The sequence below is a fragment of the Ceratotherium simum genome, chromosome 7, assembly GCF_057802395.1.
Source record: "Ceratotherium simum simum isolate JZ-2026a chromosome 7, ASM5780239v1, whole genome shotgun sequence".
NCBI lineage: Eukaryota > Metazoa > Chordata > Mammalia > Perissodactyla > Rhinocerotidae > Ceratotherium > Ceratotherium simum.
Genome location: NC_141906.1, coordinates 81,375,130 through 81,393,225, shown reverse-complemented (window position 1 = coordinate 81,393,225; position 18,096 = coordinate 81,375,130). Strand labels below are relative to the sequence as shown.

The following is an 18,096-nucleotide window of genomic DNA, read 5'->3' as shown; positions in this document are numbered from 1 at the left end:
AATTAACTCCCTTTTTCATCCTTTGCCTCTTATCTAGTGATTTCCTAGTACCGGACTACTTAAACCAGGAGCAAGAAGAGACCCTTGTTCAGTATGATCTTGGAGAACACAGTTTTGAAAGCAACTCCTCTGTTCAAATGCCTGTAATTTCACAGGTCTCCTCGACCCAGAATTGCGAAAGCTCCTTTCCTCTGGGGTCTCTTGGTGGGCTGGCAGAAAAAGAGGAAGACATGCCAGAGCGGCCAAAGACCAGTACTTGTGCTGAGCCAGCCCGAGATGCCCCCCCAAAATCAGAGCTGTCTTCTATGACTATTGAGTAATTTTGTGGTTTGGCTTCATTTTTGGTTTTTGGAAAGTGCCTGTGCTTGGTCTTGTACATTTAATTTAATTTCTTAAACAAAAAAGAGTTTGGGAAAGAATTTCTCTTTTTACTTTGTAAGCCCTGCAACTGTTTTATTTTCTCATGACTGAGAGGTTGCTTCTGTAAGTGCACAATAACATGATGCTGAAATACTATAGAAACTATGAGACTTAAGGAGAACCAGTTGACTTAAAACATGTATCAGTTTCTTCTTCCACTGTTGAAAATAGGCTAACAGCACATCATTAGGTAAAAAAGAAATCAGATGATTATTGACCTTCCTGAGGTGAAAGGGTACACCAGAGACAAATTATTAAGCAGAATTTGACAAATGGCCTGAATAGATGTTTACTCCTATACACAGGACAGTGTACAATATTTTGTAAAGCCTGTTGTTTTTGGAAGTATTTATGGTAAGCTTTCTTAAAATTTATTGGGTAAATACTTCTGAAATCCAACATACTCTTTATTTTTAAGCTTTGTCATTTCTGTTATGATTTTTCATGGTGAAAATTTGTTATTGGGATAGGCGTTCCCTGTACCTTTATAATACCGCTCCTCCAAATAATCTTTCTGTCTTCTATGAAAGAAGACAAAGAACTATGATTGAGAATAGTCAAGCTGTGCATGAAATGACCAGGAATAGAGAGTGTAGTATGTAAATCCCAGCTTCATAGAAACTCTATAATACTGCTTTTCTGAGTAAAATTGTTTACCTGGTCTTTGAATGTTAATGCCTGGCTAATTAGGTCATTGTAGAAATCAGTTTTCCTCTTGCCCCATCAGCAGTCTTTCTCTTGCATATACTGCGTGATACCATATAAAGGAAAAATATTGGAGATATTATATATTTTATATATAGGTTTATGTATTGTTGGGGATGTTTTTATTGTACTGTTTTGGACAAAATAAAGAATTCTCTGTTAAGGCTACGTTCTTAACCCAACTAAGATTGTTTACAAGATTCCATATGACATTGGAGTTGTCCATGTTCCAAAATATTTTTAGACATTGCCAAGTTAGTATAGTTTTTACACAATGGAAGCAATAATTTAAAAGATAAGAAGAGGCTATAAAATGATGATCTATGACTCAAATTTGTTTTGGAAAAAAAGACAAAAAAGCTAAAAATCTTAAATTAATGAATATCACCTCTTTTGCTGCTAAAAAAATGAAACTTCCTCGTTTATGTATAAGTTGAAATTTACATGATACTCTAAACTGGAGTATACTTTTCATCTGGTGCCATTAAAGCATCACCGACCTTGATCTTAAATATTCATGAGTCCATGAACAATGAACTTTTGAGTAACTTACTTTATATGTATATACCCAAAGTTTAGTAATTATGAAAGCACCTGATTAGATTAGAAAAAAGAAACGAAGTGCGATCTCTTATTCAAAACACAGATCTGAATTTTGTCTGGGTGCTAGATCTTAATAATAAAATAATTTTTAAGTTGTAGTGATTTAATTGTTTCATTTTTTTTTTAATTGGCTAATTCTATAATTGATTCCTGCTCCTCCAACCCCCCAGGGAAGGGAAAGTAAACTCACTGAAGATTTTTTTTAGGCTAAAGTTCTTTCTGTCTTGAACTTGTTTCCATCTCCTGTCTCACTCATGAATCTGTTTTTCCCCCTTTGCTCTCAAACATAGGTGTATTACCTTCAGAAAAATCAACATATCCAGGTTATGATGGGCTTCCATTGTTTATGCTTCCTTACTAATAGGGTTGAATTACTTTCTGCAACAAACTGATACTTATTAGTAACAGTACTTCTGTGTCTCAACTGGAAAGATGAGAAAATTTTATTTTTGATGTCATATATATGTTCTTTGAAAACTGTTATGCCTACCAGTAGGTAAATGTCAAAGTTAATGTTAAAATCTTATATGAGCAAGACAAAGAATAGGTAAAATTACGACCAGAAATCATTGTTGCCCTCAGTTCTAAGAGTTATTTTTTAAAAAGGAAGGAAGAAAAGAAGGAAAGAAATAGGGTTGAAGAAAAGAAATGTATAAGAATCATTTGGGGATTTGTTGGTTGAAAGTGTTTTAGCATATCCCCTGTCTTGAGAACTCGACGTGAAGAGAGCCTGCACAGTTTTGGCAGCTCTAAGGTATTCTGTGTTCTCAGAATGTAGAATTACCACCACTGACTGTTGTTTCAAATGGAAACTTTAGATTTTCATTGGTAATTACAAGTTTTTGAAAGTTTTGTGAGTTTTATGAAAACTTGGAATGTACTGTGAAAATGCATAGTTGGTTAGTTATCTATTCCCCAAATCTGATCAATACAGGTAACTAGTATTTAACATAAAATGATATAAACAAAGGCCTTCTTTTTCTCTTTCAGTGAGGCTCTACATTTTTGTTGATACACAGTTTAAGGATATTTAGCTTATGGATCTGCTTTAGGAAACTGAGCTGCAAGAGATAATTGTATATAGTGTTATTTAGGTTTATTTAAAATTGATTTAAGAGAAGGATGCCTGGATATATAATTTTTACCAGAATATATGGAAAACATTGCAAAGAGATGAAAGCCAGTTACAGTATCCCATCCATTAGAAATTACCAGTATAACTGAACATAAAAATTGCCAGTTTAGAATACTTAAGTATAGCTGTCTTTCTTAAGGCCCAAGAGGGTAACTTTATGATATTTAAAGGGCTTAAATTTTAGGATGAAGGATAAATTTCCTTTTAAAACCAAGTATTTTATACAAGAAAAGCATTTATTTTCAGTTTTTAAGCTACCAAACAGGTGGGACATACTTTAGAAATGAGCAAAGATGTTCGCCATGGTACTGGGTGGTACAGCTCCTGCAGTCATTTCTCCATTTTTACAGGTGTAGTCTAATGGTGGAAGTATCTAGCATGTCAATGATTATACTATTTCAGAAACAAAGGGATTAATATTGGTTTTTACTTTTTTGCATTTTAAGTTTTCTATAAATGGATGTGGATGGAGGTTATCACTCACAAATATATTTGAATGGATTTTTCTTAATTTGAATTTCAAGTAATCTTTTTAATTTTTATTTCATATAATTAGTTACACATTTAGTTACATTGCCAGTTTTTAAAGTTTTCAATTCCAGTGAGACAAAGTATACCAAAATGTTTCAATAGCCTCATTCAGTCTTACATTCTAACATTTCAGCAATCATTCTGGCTTACAGTAATTTGGTTCCGTGTTATGACACATGCCCTTTGGTTTGAAAAAAAAAAAAAAAAAAACTTCCATTTTGTTAAAATATTTTACTGAATGGAATGGACTAGTCAGCACATCTCATATACTTATTGTTGATGACTCGGTTACCTTCTAACTACTGAGCCAGACTCTCCTGTGTATAAGTGGTTCCCTGGGAGCCTTTGGAAGCTGTATTAACTCTTTCAGGCTCGCTCTTCTTATTATTTTATTCTGTCTTTATCTTAATCTAAATGGAGGCCAATTATCTATTTTAGTAGCTTTTATTTTGAAGATTCTCAGATCATGTTTTAGACCCAGCTTTGTAGTCCCTGAAAAATACATTACTGTATAATGTAGTGGCAATACTGTATGAGTATACCACATGGAGAGAATTGTTCTTATTACTTGATGAATAAATAATCCTAAAGTGATATTTTAACTGAAAGGAGTTGGAGAATTCATGAAGAAGAGAATTAGAAACTTTCATGTGGCACATACTCTATTTTCACTCGTCTGCAAAATGTGAAGTTATAACTCTGAAATATACATCCAAGTGAGGAAGAATAGTTTTCTAGATAGTAATATTCATTGGAGGGAAAAAAATTAGTCAAGTTCGCATTTGGAAGCGACCCAAAGTTGCTAAAAGGTAATAAATGTGGTTTTCACTGTAAGTTATTGACATAGGACACTTATGTTTCGATTTTAAAAGTTACTGAGAGAAGAATGTATAGAAACTAGATTTTCTTTTCTGAGTCAGTGGAACAAAATTGAGGGGGAAGCTCTATTATAGTAAACACATCTATGAGGAATATTTAGTTAAGCATACTCCTACAGGCTTTAAGCTAAAATCGTCAAAATTTAAATTGTTATTCTTTATTTTGCCTATACCAGTTTTTATCTTTCAGTGTCGTTTTTGCTTGATGGTTATATGGTGACCTAGGGTATTTTTATTTGGGAAGTCCTCAGCAACACAAATTTGCCAAAAGCAATAATGGTTCAGGTTAAACAGTGAAGTGGAATTGAACCAATTTCCAGGTTCAACTAAGGGACAGACACTCTGTGGATATTTCATTTTTAGATTATAAATATGTTGAGATTTATTAATAAGGAGTTAAGCCTATGTCAGATTATGGGTGAAGACTATTAGTGACATCAGAGTTGAATTTTTTTTTTTTTTTACCTCATACTAAACTAATACAGTTAGATGTTTCTACTACATTGTAGTGATTATATTTCTATGACCAAAAAAAATAGTTCCATGTCTTTACAAGTAGTCTCTGCAGAGACGTCAGGCAGTGTTATTGGAATCTCAGTGTGGCAGTATCCAAAAATGAAACTGCCTTAAAGTGTTAGTGCTACTTCAGTTAAGTAAGCTCCCTCTGTGTAGGACCCAGGCCAGTTCCAACCAATGCCAAGGTTCCTGTGTACATAAAAGTTTACAAAGAATTTAAGAGTTCAGACCATTGATTGAAAACAAAACATTTTTTTAAAAATAAAAAAAAAAAACAATTTTTTATTTCAGTTTGAAGTGCCTGGTTTATAAAATCAAAATTCTGTGATTATTGCCTTTCTCTATTAAATTGACTAGTTTGCTGATTAAGCTTAAAGCCCTGGGCTCAATTGTGATGATTTTTTGATAAAATCGATGCTTGATGGTTTGAGGGGCTACAGTGTCATGACTTTTATTAAATTGTCCTTGTTTTAAAATGCTGGTCTAACCATATCCAGATTTCATTATTCAATTAAATAAGTTAAAAGATCATCCTGTAAATGAACGTTCAGGTTACCAAAGTACATCTCCTGCTGAGGAAGCATAAGTCTTCCCTTCCAATTAGGAGGAAGCGGGTCATCTCCTCGTAACACACGGCGTTTCTCTTGGTTTTCTCTTGGTGTTAGTGGACACTGTGTTCATTTAAAGATGGGAAGCCTTTCATGCAGTTCCTAGACACTCATATTTTCTAGAGAGAACCTTTTCTTTGATTAGGTTATAAGTGTTTTTTTTTCCCCCCTAAAAGCTTTCTTTTATTTCAGTTATCAATTTAATTTTCAAGTTGACAAGATGCTATGTCAAGTCTCTCATACTGAGAGAAGTCCATTAAATTATTGCAAGTTGCACTGCTTTTCTTCTTTCAGGTGCCTGAAATGAATGCTATCAGGTATTTGGAAGGAATAAGATCATAAACTTTATTCATTTTCTTCCTTCTACAAAGTGATGGCTTCTAATGCTTATATTTCAAGATATTTTTTAAAAAATAACAATCCCTAATAGAATAAAATTTGGTTTTGATCCATGTCCCAATAATATATTTGATTTTTCTGTTGTTGCTGATGCCTCCTATTGCATCAGATAGAGATTCCCTGCCTCTTTGTAGGGCACCCCTGTGGCACCTTATGTCTAATTGGAGGATAGTATCTGGCTTCTTTGTGCCTCTACTATCTTTTCAAAAGCCATTTTATAAAAATCCTAGGTAGCCTATTTTAATATTTAAATATATATATTTGTGAGAGATACTTTTAGAACAGACTTTTTTTTTTTACTTTAAAATTCCTATATTCCCATTTTTAAGAGTAAATTTAAACTTTCCAGGATTAGGACTTGTCTTTTTCCACAGCAGCATAATGAGAAAGTCAGATTGAGATAACAGACCATATTTCATTAGTAGAAGAAATTGATGTCTGGTTAAAGGAGACAGATATCTGTGAAGGAAAAAAATTGTTTTGATGTAACAGCAATGAATTTTTAAATGTTTTTGTTTCTGTTATTTCATATTTGCTGCTACAGTAGCTCAGTATTTTACAGAGCTAACATACAAATCAGGCTCCATTTAAAAACTGGAGTATTTTCTAACACCACCAGCCTAGGAGGAAGCTGTGCAGCACAGTCCTCCAGATGGGTAATGACTGCTTTGTTTAGCTGATGCATGCTGTAATATTTGCCTATAGCCCAACATCAAGGAAGTTTGGGGGCAACTTTTTTAACTTACTAGTTATAGCTTGATGATTCTTTGTGGGCACTGGCATTTTGTGAAACCCTTGTGGGAGGGTAATGCTGGGGAAGAAATGTGAATTAAATTATGTAGATGAGTGTTTCTATGTCTTCTACCCCTCTCCTAGAAGCAGTACAACTCTTAACCGTGCCAGTCGCCAATTCACCAGCTTTGTATCCAGTTGTCATCTCATTCAAGTATGGCTTTACTTGGTGACAGTGGCCATAGCTAAGTTACTTGGCATGTTTGACTTTCAACAATAACAAAAATGGTTTTGGATTTTGTTTTATTTCCTAAAAATGTTATACAATGTCAGAACTTCAGATTTTATATACTAGTATCTGGCTATTAGTATTTTACAGGAACCATAGTTCTTGGTGACTACATATATATATATCTATATATTTTTGTGACTTTTTTGTAAACTAAGTGCCGTTTCAACGTTACAATCATTTTTAGAGTTATTGTAATCAATGTGAATATCATGTTTTTTCAAATCTGTTCTGAGCCTATAGTGTTTGCTTTGTGAACATATGTGTATTGTATATATTCTGTATAGTTACATTGTACTGAAATATTAGCTTGTTTGATATAAGGAAAGTATGTATTGAGTACCTTTTTGCTAGCCTGGTTGTTTAATCTTTTTAAAAAAGGTTTAAACTTTTTAAAAAAAAATCTTTACACTGGCCTTTATTACATGGTCACAAATAAAGTTGCAGTTAGAAGGGATGGGCAGGGAAAAACTAGTTTTGAGTGTCTTTGAATAGAAACTAAGACTAAGATTTGGGTTTTTTTCCTCATTAAAATATCTTATTAATGCTTTGTGGAATAAAACTTCCTGCTGTTGTTATTTATTGTTGGCTGGAAGGAAAAATTAGTGATATTGGTTGAGGTCAAGTGGATAAGAAAAGTCATCAGAATAACGCATTACTTAAGTAAACCTCCATTGAGTGTGTCCAAACTAGAGAGTGTTACATTAGACAGCATGTGTGAGCTTCCTGGGCAAGTACAAAGAGAGCTGAGAGTGCAAAGATTCCACAAACGCCATCCCTAAGATTGAAAGGGATCTAAAGGAGGCTGGTTAGAGCAAGTCAAATCCTAGAGCTGTTGAACCAGGTTCCTGTGCAAAGCTACTTCCTGAGTGGTGAGTTGCATCCTTAGAAGTTGCTCTGAATCTTCCTGAAGTTATACTTTATTCATTAGAGAGCTATTGGTCACATTTCAATAACATCTTACAACCAGGGAGTAGAAAATAGATACATACTGGGGGAAAGCAGCTTATTGCATAGGTAATGAGCCTATGAGAACCTAAAGGAAGGGCTTTCTAACTTTAGATTCATCTTGATGTGGATTTTAACAATAACTAGTCTGTAGAATGAGAGTAACAGGCAAAGAAAATTATTTCATTGACCCCAAGCTACCAGGATCACTAGAATTAAGTTCAGAGAGGAAGACAGTAAATTTTAAGAAGCATCCTCTTTCATTCAGTGAGTGTGTTGAGTGGATTTAACAATGGTTTACCAAACCATTCAAAGTCAGCAAACTGGGTTGGGTCCTTAGTAGCCTCAGCCACAGATGATATATATAAATGCAGAATATAGAATTTAAGATAATTATATCCTACAGTTTGATCTGTATGTGAACTACATACCAGAAAAATTCCTTTCAGAAAAATGATACTAGACTTATTAACCAAAGGTGTGTATCTCCTCAACTGACAGTTGAAATGAGTAGTTTGGGCGTTCCCTTTTGAACAGGAATGTTTGCTCTAAGCACTAAACTGAGAAAGTTAACAAAAATCCACAAACATACCAAGAGTTTAAGTGGGGGAAACTTGCTCGTAAACATCAAATCCCAAAGTTTTAATGTAAATTATTTTTTATATGGGTAAACGTTTATACAGATGGAAAAACTGATAAAGTAGGGCATATTCAGTCTAGAAAGAAATTCCTCATCAGCAAACTGATTTAGAACTAGAGTTTGAACAGCCTTGGGGACAAAGGGAAAGCGGTTTGTTGTTTTTGTAAACTGATTGGTTTACTTGAATTTTCCTACAAAAAAATTTGAAATTTCTGTATTACCCACTTAATAGACAAGTAGACAGGTCATTGCAGAGGCTATGGGCAGAGCTGGCATTAGAATCACTTTGCAGGACTTCCATACGTAATCCCCACACCCTTCCTTCTATCCCTGCCTAATTTTTTCCACAGCTGACATTTCTGGCTGCCTTGGATGAAAGTCATTTAATGAATGAGTAAGTCTCATTGAACAGAGACCTGAAAAGTTAGACAGGCTTAGCACCACATACACACACACCCCCAGTAAAGGGCCAGCCTCTAATGAATTGCCTCTGATGATTCTTGCTGTCTAGAGACCCTCTGTGGGGAAAGTTGAGTTAGAACATAAGAAAAAAAGATCACAACCAAACAAAATTCCTGTAGTCCATTTTAAAGATTTTATTTATTTTATTTTTTCCCCCCAAAGCCCCAGCAGATAGCTGCATGTCATAGCTGCACATCCTTCTAGTTGCTGTATGTGGGACTCGGCCTCAGGATGGACGGAGAAGTGGTGCCTCGATGCGCACCCGGGATCCGAACCCGGGCCACCAGCATTGCAGCGCGCGCACTTAACCACCAAGCCACAGGGCCGGCCCCCTGTAGTCCATTTTAAATTAGGGGCTGAGGCAGATATGTTCTCTTTGGCAATCCAGGTATCAATAGTACATATGGTACGACCTGTACATGATAACTTTTGTCCAGGAACAGAATTCTTTATTGAATGCAAATGAGTCTACAAGATTAGTAAAAATTCCTTTTCAGTATATTTGAAAATGCTAGTACTTTTAGTGATTTGGTCTTTAAGAACCCAGTGAGATAAGCAGGGAAAGTAATAAATCTATAGTCCCCGTAGATAGATAGTGCCCTTCCTACCAATTACAGGAAGGCGTTAGCTCTACTCTGAAATCTCCAGACCAACAGGGCTGCAACCTCAGAGGTCTTGAATGGGTAGAGCCTATATCTGTGTGGCCTCTGTACACAGACTGTAAGAGAAGCCAGGAACTTTTATCCTGCCAGTTCTAGCAATTATGATTCTTTTTGGGTGGGCACCAGCATTTTGGGACACCCTTAAGGGAGGGTAATGCTGATGGGACATGTGAATTAAATTATGCACATGAGTGTTTTTGTCTTTTATGCCAGGACCTAGTTCTCTTAAAGGAGAGTCAGAGGTTAACTTTTTCTTACAATGTGAAAAGAATTGCATATAAACCTTGTTCTAAAGATGTGGACTGGTCAATTTTTTCTTTATGTCCTCTTCCCTAGTTAATACCTCCACTGGGTTATCTTTCCCACCCCTGATGGTAACATTTTCCATCATTTTCTCCATCCCTATTGCTACTGGCTTAATTCAAGCCTTTGTTGCTTCTGACCTAATAACAGCCTCCTAACTGTTCTTCCCTCTCTCCACTTGGGCCTCTTCCCGTCCATTCCTTAGATTGTTACTAGAGTCATCTTTCTAATCAGAACACAGCCCTACTTAAAATCTGCCTCTCTCCCCCTGGGATACCCTATTGCCAGCCTGCTGTGCCTGGCTAATTACAGTTGGACTTTCAAGACAGATCAGGCTTCACCTCTAGGAACCCGCCCCTCAGTCTTCACTCCCACCTCCTGCCTACCTCCAGTTTGGGCTTAAGGGTCCGTCCTGTCTATTCCCATGGCAGATTTTGTTTAGCTCCACAAAACCACTTCTCAGTCACACTGTCTTGTAAATCTGCCTTATGGGGTAGTTGTGAGAATTTAATTATATGTAAAATACTTAGAACAGCACCTAGTGTATAGTAACCACTTGATAAGTCTTATTACTAGTGTGTCTCCCTTACCTGACTGAGTTCTTGACGTCAGGGACTGTGTCTTTTATTTGTGTATCCCCTATAGTGCCTGACACATAGTAGAACTCAAAAAATGTTGAACGAGTAAATGAGTGTTGCCGAGAGATGGTCATAAGCTCTCTCTACCAGAATGCTCAGAGGTACTTATCACGGAAGTTCTGGGCAGAACACCTAGAATTATTTTCAACATGTGACCTTATGATTTGCCTCAACTCTTACTTCACCATAAATATCAGAATCGTACTCATTTTTAATTTAGGGTCTGAAATGTAAGGCTATATGGGATTATGAGGATTAACTTTAAATCTAATCCTCAGAACAACTGCCATCAGCCTGGCCAAAATTTCCCCAAATTGTTTTCTAGAACACTGGTTTTGCCATTTTCCTGTCTTCGTCTGGTTTACTCTTCCATCAAGTCCATACTTAAGTATCACTTCTTAAAGATGCTTTCCTAGAGCCTCCCACACTGGGTTGGGACTTCTGTTATGCTCACATAACATCCTATACTTTTATGACAGTGGTAATTGATTATTTACAGTCAGTTGGACTAAACTCCGTTGGATTAAGTTCCATTAGGACAAAGACCACATCTGTCTCTTGCACCAAGGTGTCCCAGGCCCAGGGTTGGTTGAATGAATGAAGTCTCTGACCTTAGGAGATTATGGTTTTTGAAGTAAAAAAGAATTATAGAAATAAAACTAGTATGGAAATAACTGATTGCCACGAGAGAAACACCAAATAATGTGCCTTGGAAATTTAAAGGAGGGAGAGACCTGGCTGGAGGGAACAGGTAAGGTACCTGGAGGAGGCAACATTTGAGCTGGATCTTCCTGGAAAAGAGGTCTAGGATTTGTACAGGCAGAAATGAGACAGAGGGAGACCACCCCAGGAAACAACACTGACACTAAGAGGTAGGTCCAGGAGACGAAAGTAGTTTAATTTGCTGCGCATTACAGGATCCCTGAAGGAGAAGAATGGAAGAAAATGTTATAAAGTGGACCAGATCAGAGACCTTAAGAATTTGATCTGAATTTGGTAGGGAATAGAGAACCATCACACATTTTCAGGTAGCTGAACAACTTAATCAGAACTTGCTCTAGAAAGATTAAGAACAAGCATAAAGTAGATGAGAGGGAAGGCATACAGACTTAGATCACTCAGGAATTACTTCAATAGTTCAGGGAAGAGCCCAAAAGCAGGTAACGGGAGTGGGGACAGAGGAGGGGCCTGTGTGGGGGTGGGGGAGGGGACTTGGTGAGAGGCGGGCATGTGATCTGAAGACCACGGCTCATCTCTGAACAGTGGGTGCCATCTGCTCTATTCCAAGGCCTAGGGGTACTACTTGTTTGACCTCGTCAAGATTCTTAGGCAACCTCCCTTTGTTTTTGAGGGGGAATTCTGTGTTCTACAGAAAATAGGGTAAGAATTAGCCAAAGTTCTGAGCCGGGTTTCAAAGTTGAGCTCAGATTTAGGCTGAGGAGAGAGTTTTTTCCCCTAGGAATAGTCATGCAAATGAAACTATTTAGCTGGGTGGCCCTTTCTAGCAGAACTGAGCTTCTACTAAACCAGATTGGTGGGGTTGAAAATTCCAAAGACATTTCTCATGTCCTAATTAGGGCAGGGGTATGACCAACAATAAGCAAGATAAATAGAGTGTTAGTGGGCAGATGAGTGATTGTAGGTAGGATGGCCAAAAAGTGAGAGAATGACAAAGGTCCAAAGGAGGTGAGAAGAGTGCTGTCCACAGAGGGCACAGCAAGTGCAAGGGCCCTGAGGAGGCTATGCCTGCCTGGCGTGTTCAACAGTCAGGAGCCAGGACCCCCACCCAGAAGTATTTTGTTTTGAGGTCTCTGTGGGAAGAAGACAAAGCAGAACAGGCAATGCCAGAGAGATTTAAAAGTGAAACAGAGATGAGCCATCCCTGATGGCCTAATGGTTCAAGTTCAGTGTGCTCTGCTTTGGTGGCCCAGATTTGGTTCCCGGGTGTGGAACCATACCATGCGCCTGTCAGTAGCCATGCTGTGGCAGCGGCTCACATAGAAGAATTAGAAAGACTTAGAACTAGACTATATAACCCTGTACTGGGGCTTTGGGGAGGGGGGAAAAAGAGAGAGAGAGGAAGACTGGCAACAGATATTAACTCAGGGCAAATATTTCCCTGTGGAAAAAAAAAAGGGAAACAGAGAAACTGAGCATGGAGGAGGTTTGTTTCCAGGTGTAATATCTGTCTTTTCCTGGACAAACTCAGAGGAAGTCTATTTACCCAACACAGGCCAAGGAGCAGGTTGCTCTGAGTTAGAAACAGCTTAAGGGCCAGGCACTGGCAGCAGTCGTAGGTTTGACATTTTTTATATAGCTGAGCTCATTCTCATTTTCAGCTTCTATATGAATTTAAGATGCCATTTAAAGATCTCTGCCTGTGTCAAATGCCCGGACACCTCCTTTTCTACACGGGGGACTGACCACATATGCTCCAGATAGACAAAGCCTAGAAGTGCATGCACAGGCAGGTGACCTCTGTGAGCAGGTACTCTGCAGTCGCCCAGGAAACACGAAGTGGTTTCTGTAAGACAACTTCTCTTCCCCCAAGAACTTCCTGACAGGTGAGGAGATATGTATAACTGCCCTGGAATATTGTATGATGTGCCTTTTAAAGAGGTGCAGCAAGGAAGGCCTATGAAAAGGGTGAGATTTAAATGGGGAAATGTGTGTGTACATGGAAAAACGAAGCACTGACTCATCCAACGGTCCCCAAGATGTGCCAGGTACATTTGTGCATAATTTCTATCCAGAGCTGGGGTCCACAGCATCCCAGGCCTCCCACGTACCAATGTGTGATACCCATGAGAATTCAAATCTACTGTCAGACATGGCAGGGATTTCCATATGGTCCTAGGAGAAAGAGACTGGCACAGATCAGCTTCAGGGAAAACTTAGTTCTAATTTTGCCTTGCATATTGTAAGTGCCCCAGAACATACAGACACACACACACACACACGCACGCATATATGTATATATATAACTTCTCTCAATGACAAGCAGGAATAACTGATGAAAGGAGGGCCTATTTCAATTAGAGGGTACATTTATAGCTCCACTCTTCCCCATGTCATTGGAGTGCTACTGTAACCATTGGTCATGCCTGCCCAAGTACCCACTTCCCAGGACTGTCCCAGACCCTCTCTCGTGGGGCTGTGGGGCCCGGAGCGTCCACAGCTGAAGCACATGGGACCAAAAGCCCTTTCCTGTTCAGTGAAAATGAGGGTGCTCCCAGCTGAGCCTGACACTCCCCTTCTCACACTCCTTGCTGTCAGCAGCAAGCACCATTCCAGAGCCAAACAAAAATTCTAGCCCCGTATTTGCCTCTATTTACAGGCACCAGCTGTGGAAGGTTTTTTCCCAATTTGCTGATACCCTTCCCACCGGGACCCTTTCACTCGCAGTCATTGGTTTATCCCAGCTTTTATGTGCATCAGTGGACTTTCCAGGTCCTCTCTCACCATGAAGTGTAGGTTGGGAGTCAGGGTGGAGGGATGAGCAAAGCCAAGAGCAAAGGAAAAACCGAGCAGCTCAGTCTTGCCCGGCAACCCCCAGTCTCAAATGAGAACCAGATGCCTCACCTGGGCCCAGCCAACAGCACAACGCTCAGCACCTGAGTTCCTAAGCCTTGGCACGTGGGCCTCCTCCCCGCTTCTCCCCACACATCATTCCAAGAGGCCATCTAAGAAGTTGTATAACCTGCTTTCAGTGTAGACAGGAAAGTTTGGTTCTCACTTCCCAGAAGTTATCTATAATGCAGTCCCATGAGTAAGTACAAAGTAGAAGAGGTTCACTGATCCTAAGGAGAATCAAAGTGTCTGGGGAAGTCAAGGCTGACTGTAGTTCAGACTCAGTCTAAGAGAACATTGATCTCAGATGACAGGTACGTGTGGTAACAAATAGACTTGTTTTCCAGAGCCAATACTCATCTTTTAGTAGCTGGGCATTGGTGAAGTTCTTATGCAACAGTTGTGCTCCCTGCCTTTTTAAGGTTCTTTTCTTCCCTCCCGTGGTAGACGGCCCGGGCCGGGAGAGCACTGTGTGTAGTCAGGAAACTCGGAGTCCGGCATGTGAGTGAGTTGTGCCACCCGCCCCGCCCCCTGCCAACCCTGGCTTTCCTCCTGAGTTGTTTGGGATCATCACTGTACCCCTAGTGCCTAGGACAGGCCCAGCACATAGTAAGAAGTCAGTCTGTATCCTTCGAGTGGATAAACGAGGGGTGAGTGTACACACTGGAGACGGGTCCAGAGTAATGGCAGTCTATCAGGTTACAGTTAATTAAAAAAACAACAAATATAATATAAGCCTCAACACACTTCCTACCTATGTCATGCTCCCTCTCAATAACGAAGAGACACCTAATGCTGAGCTGTTCGTGGAGAAGGCCAGCTGTTCATCAGCCTCCCTCATACTCAATGTGAACGTGACTGAAAAGCTAGAACCTCGCAGCGGTGAAGAAAGCCTAATGGGGCGAACACGATTTAACCTTGGAGAAGAGGCCTTAGAGATGCAAAATGTTTCCAGAGACAATAAACGGGACGGAATCCCAGCTCTGGAAAAGGTGATGTGAAGCGCTTCTCGGGGCCCTCTAAACCCCTAAGAAGAGAGAAAAAATGCTCAGTTCCCAATGGCAGTGACCATGATCCCACATTCCCTTGGCCCCCCATAAACCTGCTCCAGCCTAGGAATCTGCCAAGGACTCCTGCATGATTCCAACCCTTAACACACTCCACGGTCACGTAAATGTGGCCTACTCCACGTACCGAGATCGGCCATCCGGTTCAGGAGCTCAGGAAATACTTGTGGGACTTAAAAGTGCCTGCCAGCTTCTCCACAGTACAGCGAGTTCTCCCATGGTGTGCCGAAAACAACTGGCAACCTGCCATTGCCTAGGGTATTCACACCTTGGGGTGAGGGTTAGGAAGAGGTAAGGCAGCACAGCCACTGGCAAGCCGCCTTCACAATGCGGCCAGACCTGGTGTTGCCCCACATGGGAACACAGGGGCTCTACAGCTATGCTTCGCCAAGACCCCCCATAAATTGGATAGGAGGGGGTTGTGGAGAGAAGTGAGCTGCCCAAAACTTCCTTCTGGACTGAGCCATGGGACTGATGAAACAGTGTGTGAGCGCCCCCTACTGCTCTCACCTAGCATGAGCCCCAGGGCAAGGACTCAAAATCATCTTTCTTTGCTCTTAACCCAAACTTACAAAATATTTTTTTAAACCAAATTAAAAGGCTTTTGTCTAAAATAAATACCAAGGAAACAGTTCAAACTGTTAACCATTCATTTATTTTTCAAAAGCCGTTGAAACTAGAACAAAATAGAATTGTCTTTTCAGCTCTGGTTGCTGCCTTCTCCCTGGTCCCAGTGAAAATCTTTGTCAGTGGTGACCCAGAAGTATTTCTGTGCCCCACACAGGCTCAATTTGTGGGTCTTCTTTGAGACTGGAAAATCTGAGCAACGGGGGTTTCCTTGGGGTCATCAGGACCCAGTACACGCTCCATGGTCCCAACAGAATGGTTATCAATCCTCCTCTTCCAGTCAGCGCTCCAGGCTGCGGTACCCCCAACACTTTTGGCCTGTTCCCTTTGCTTAAGCTTCTCCCAAGGCCAAACAGCATTCAGCAGAAATGAATGGCTCAGGGGAGAAAGACGAGGGGCAGAGCTTGATCCTTCTCAATCACAAGTCAGAACACATTGTTCTGCTGCCCACAGCCAAGACCTCAAGGAAACATTTTCTCCCTCCACTCCACACTGGCCCAGGGCAGAGGAATAAGAGGAAGCAGATGGTTTGGCCCCCAAGAGAGGGAAATGCCCAGGGGCTGCTGGGGGTGGCCAAGGAAATGGGACTGGGAAAGGTTTTGAAATGCTGAAGGAGCCATTTCAGAGCCCAGCTCATCCAAGTTCCTTTTGGCCTTTTCCACACATGGCCATTTCCACTAAGCCAGTGAGTTTATTACCTGGCAAGAGAGGTCCTGGATCCAGCACCTCAAAGCTTCAGGTGGAGAGCACCTTGCTCCCAGAAGTCAGTACAGGACCAGCTGCACAGGCTTTGGAGCCCAGCAGCTGGGTTTGCATCTTCCCTCTTCTCTTACTGAGGAACCCTGAGCGAAACACAGCACCATCTCGGGCCTCAGCTTCTCTCATGTAAATGGGAATGATAAAATTGATGAAGATACAATGAGATGATGTAAATAAGGCATTAGCACATGCTGCTGGTTGTTACTGACACTTCTTTTAATTACTGGAGCAGATGATCTGGCAGATCCCATCCAGTGCAGACATCCAGCAGGAGAGACACAGATGTCAAGGTAACTGTAACACCACTCAGCAGGGCGGGTGTACGTAGATGCGTGGAGGTGCAGCGAGGTCCTCGTCACCAGGAGCCTGTCTGTGCTCTCACACCATGAAGGAGGGGATGCAGAGTCTTCGCCTATGGGCTGGCTTACATGACCTTTCAGGTTCTCTCCAACTATGCTGATGGTGGTATTCTTTCTAGTTCTAAAAGGGTCCCTCAGGCACTTGTTATCCCAGGAAATACTTCCCACTGAGCAATTGGAGGATCATGGAAAAGTGCGGCAGAACCTGAAAAGGCTCCAGGCATAGGCACCTTTCCCCTGCACGGGCCAAGCCAGGTAGCCAGACCCTGACCTCACGCCTACTCCGCCGGGCCCTGGATATGCTCAGGACCCGCTTCCTAAGTGTCCGCCTAGGCCAGGGCCTGAGGAGCCTACATCTTACATCAGCCTACATCTGCATCGCAGCCCCACATCTTATATCAACCGCCCTTTTCCCCAATCACAAATGACACAGATGACACAAAAGCTTGTTGAATTAACGAATGACTTCTTTCCTCATCTTTTTCTCTGGCTTATAATATATAAGCTTGTTACCATTTTTTGCAACAGTCATATATGTTTCAAACATACACTTTAATTTTTTCTAGTCTGTTTGTATACATTTTTCCTGGCCGATTAGGTATTTGGACAGTACTTAGATTATGAAATTCAAAGAGGTATCCGATGCCCGATTTATTTAGGGAACTGTTCTCCGAACGTACTTCTGCGTGGAGATGAAGGAGAGCGAGACTGAGAGAGGCTTCTCTACCCTTCTCTACTGGACCTGGTGTCCCCCAGCCTCCCTCTCCCCGGCCCCTCCCTACACACACCCCATGTCCTTGTGGCTCTTTGGAAAAAGCACACAGGCTCAGAATGGAAGAATTTCCTTTTCGAGTTAAGCAAGTCCATATGAAGTTCCAGAGGAGAGGTCTGGCAGAGACCGAGTTATCCTGATCACAGGGGTGTGGGCAAGGGAAACTCTGATAACCTCCCAGGTGAAGGAAGCGGGCGGTGGAGAGAGAGCAGAGAGCCAAGGCGAAGGGAAAGTTAGGTTTACATCCCAGGAAAATACACACATCCCTCTCGCTGGAAGATTCTGAGACAATGGAACAGACAGACAATGGGATTGATTCCACCTCCGCCTGGAACAAGTCTGGACAGTGCCCTTTAGGAAACAATTGGAGGTGCGGGGAAAGCACAGAATAAACACACGGTCTCCAAGCTGCAGACACGGGGTGACAGAACCTGGGAGGATACACCCCACGAGAAAAAAGGAGGCAACCAGGA

General features: G+C 40.7%; 1 protein-coding gene across 4 annotated transcripts in view; it reads left to right on the top strand.

Moving 5' to 3' along the window:
• ZBTB44 (zinc finger and BTB domain containing 44) overlaps positions 1-1,826 on the top strand; it is an 85,357-nt gene extending 83,531 nt beyond the window's left edge. For all 4 annotated transcript variants that reach the window (XM_087433936.1, XM_004438478.3, XM_087433938.1 and 1 more), the window contains one exon: positions 38-1,826. In XM_087433936.1, coding sequence (XP_087290062.1) covers positions 38-320 — 283 coding nt within the window. In that variant the 3' untranslated portion in view covers positions 321-1,826. The remainder of the gene's footprint in view (positions 1-37) is intronic.
• The last annotated feature ends 16,270 nt before the right edge of the window (positions 1,827-18,096 follow it).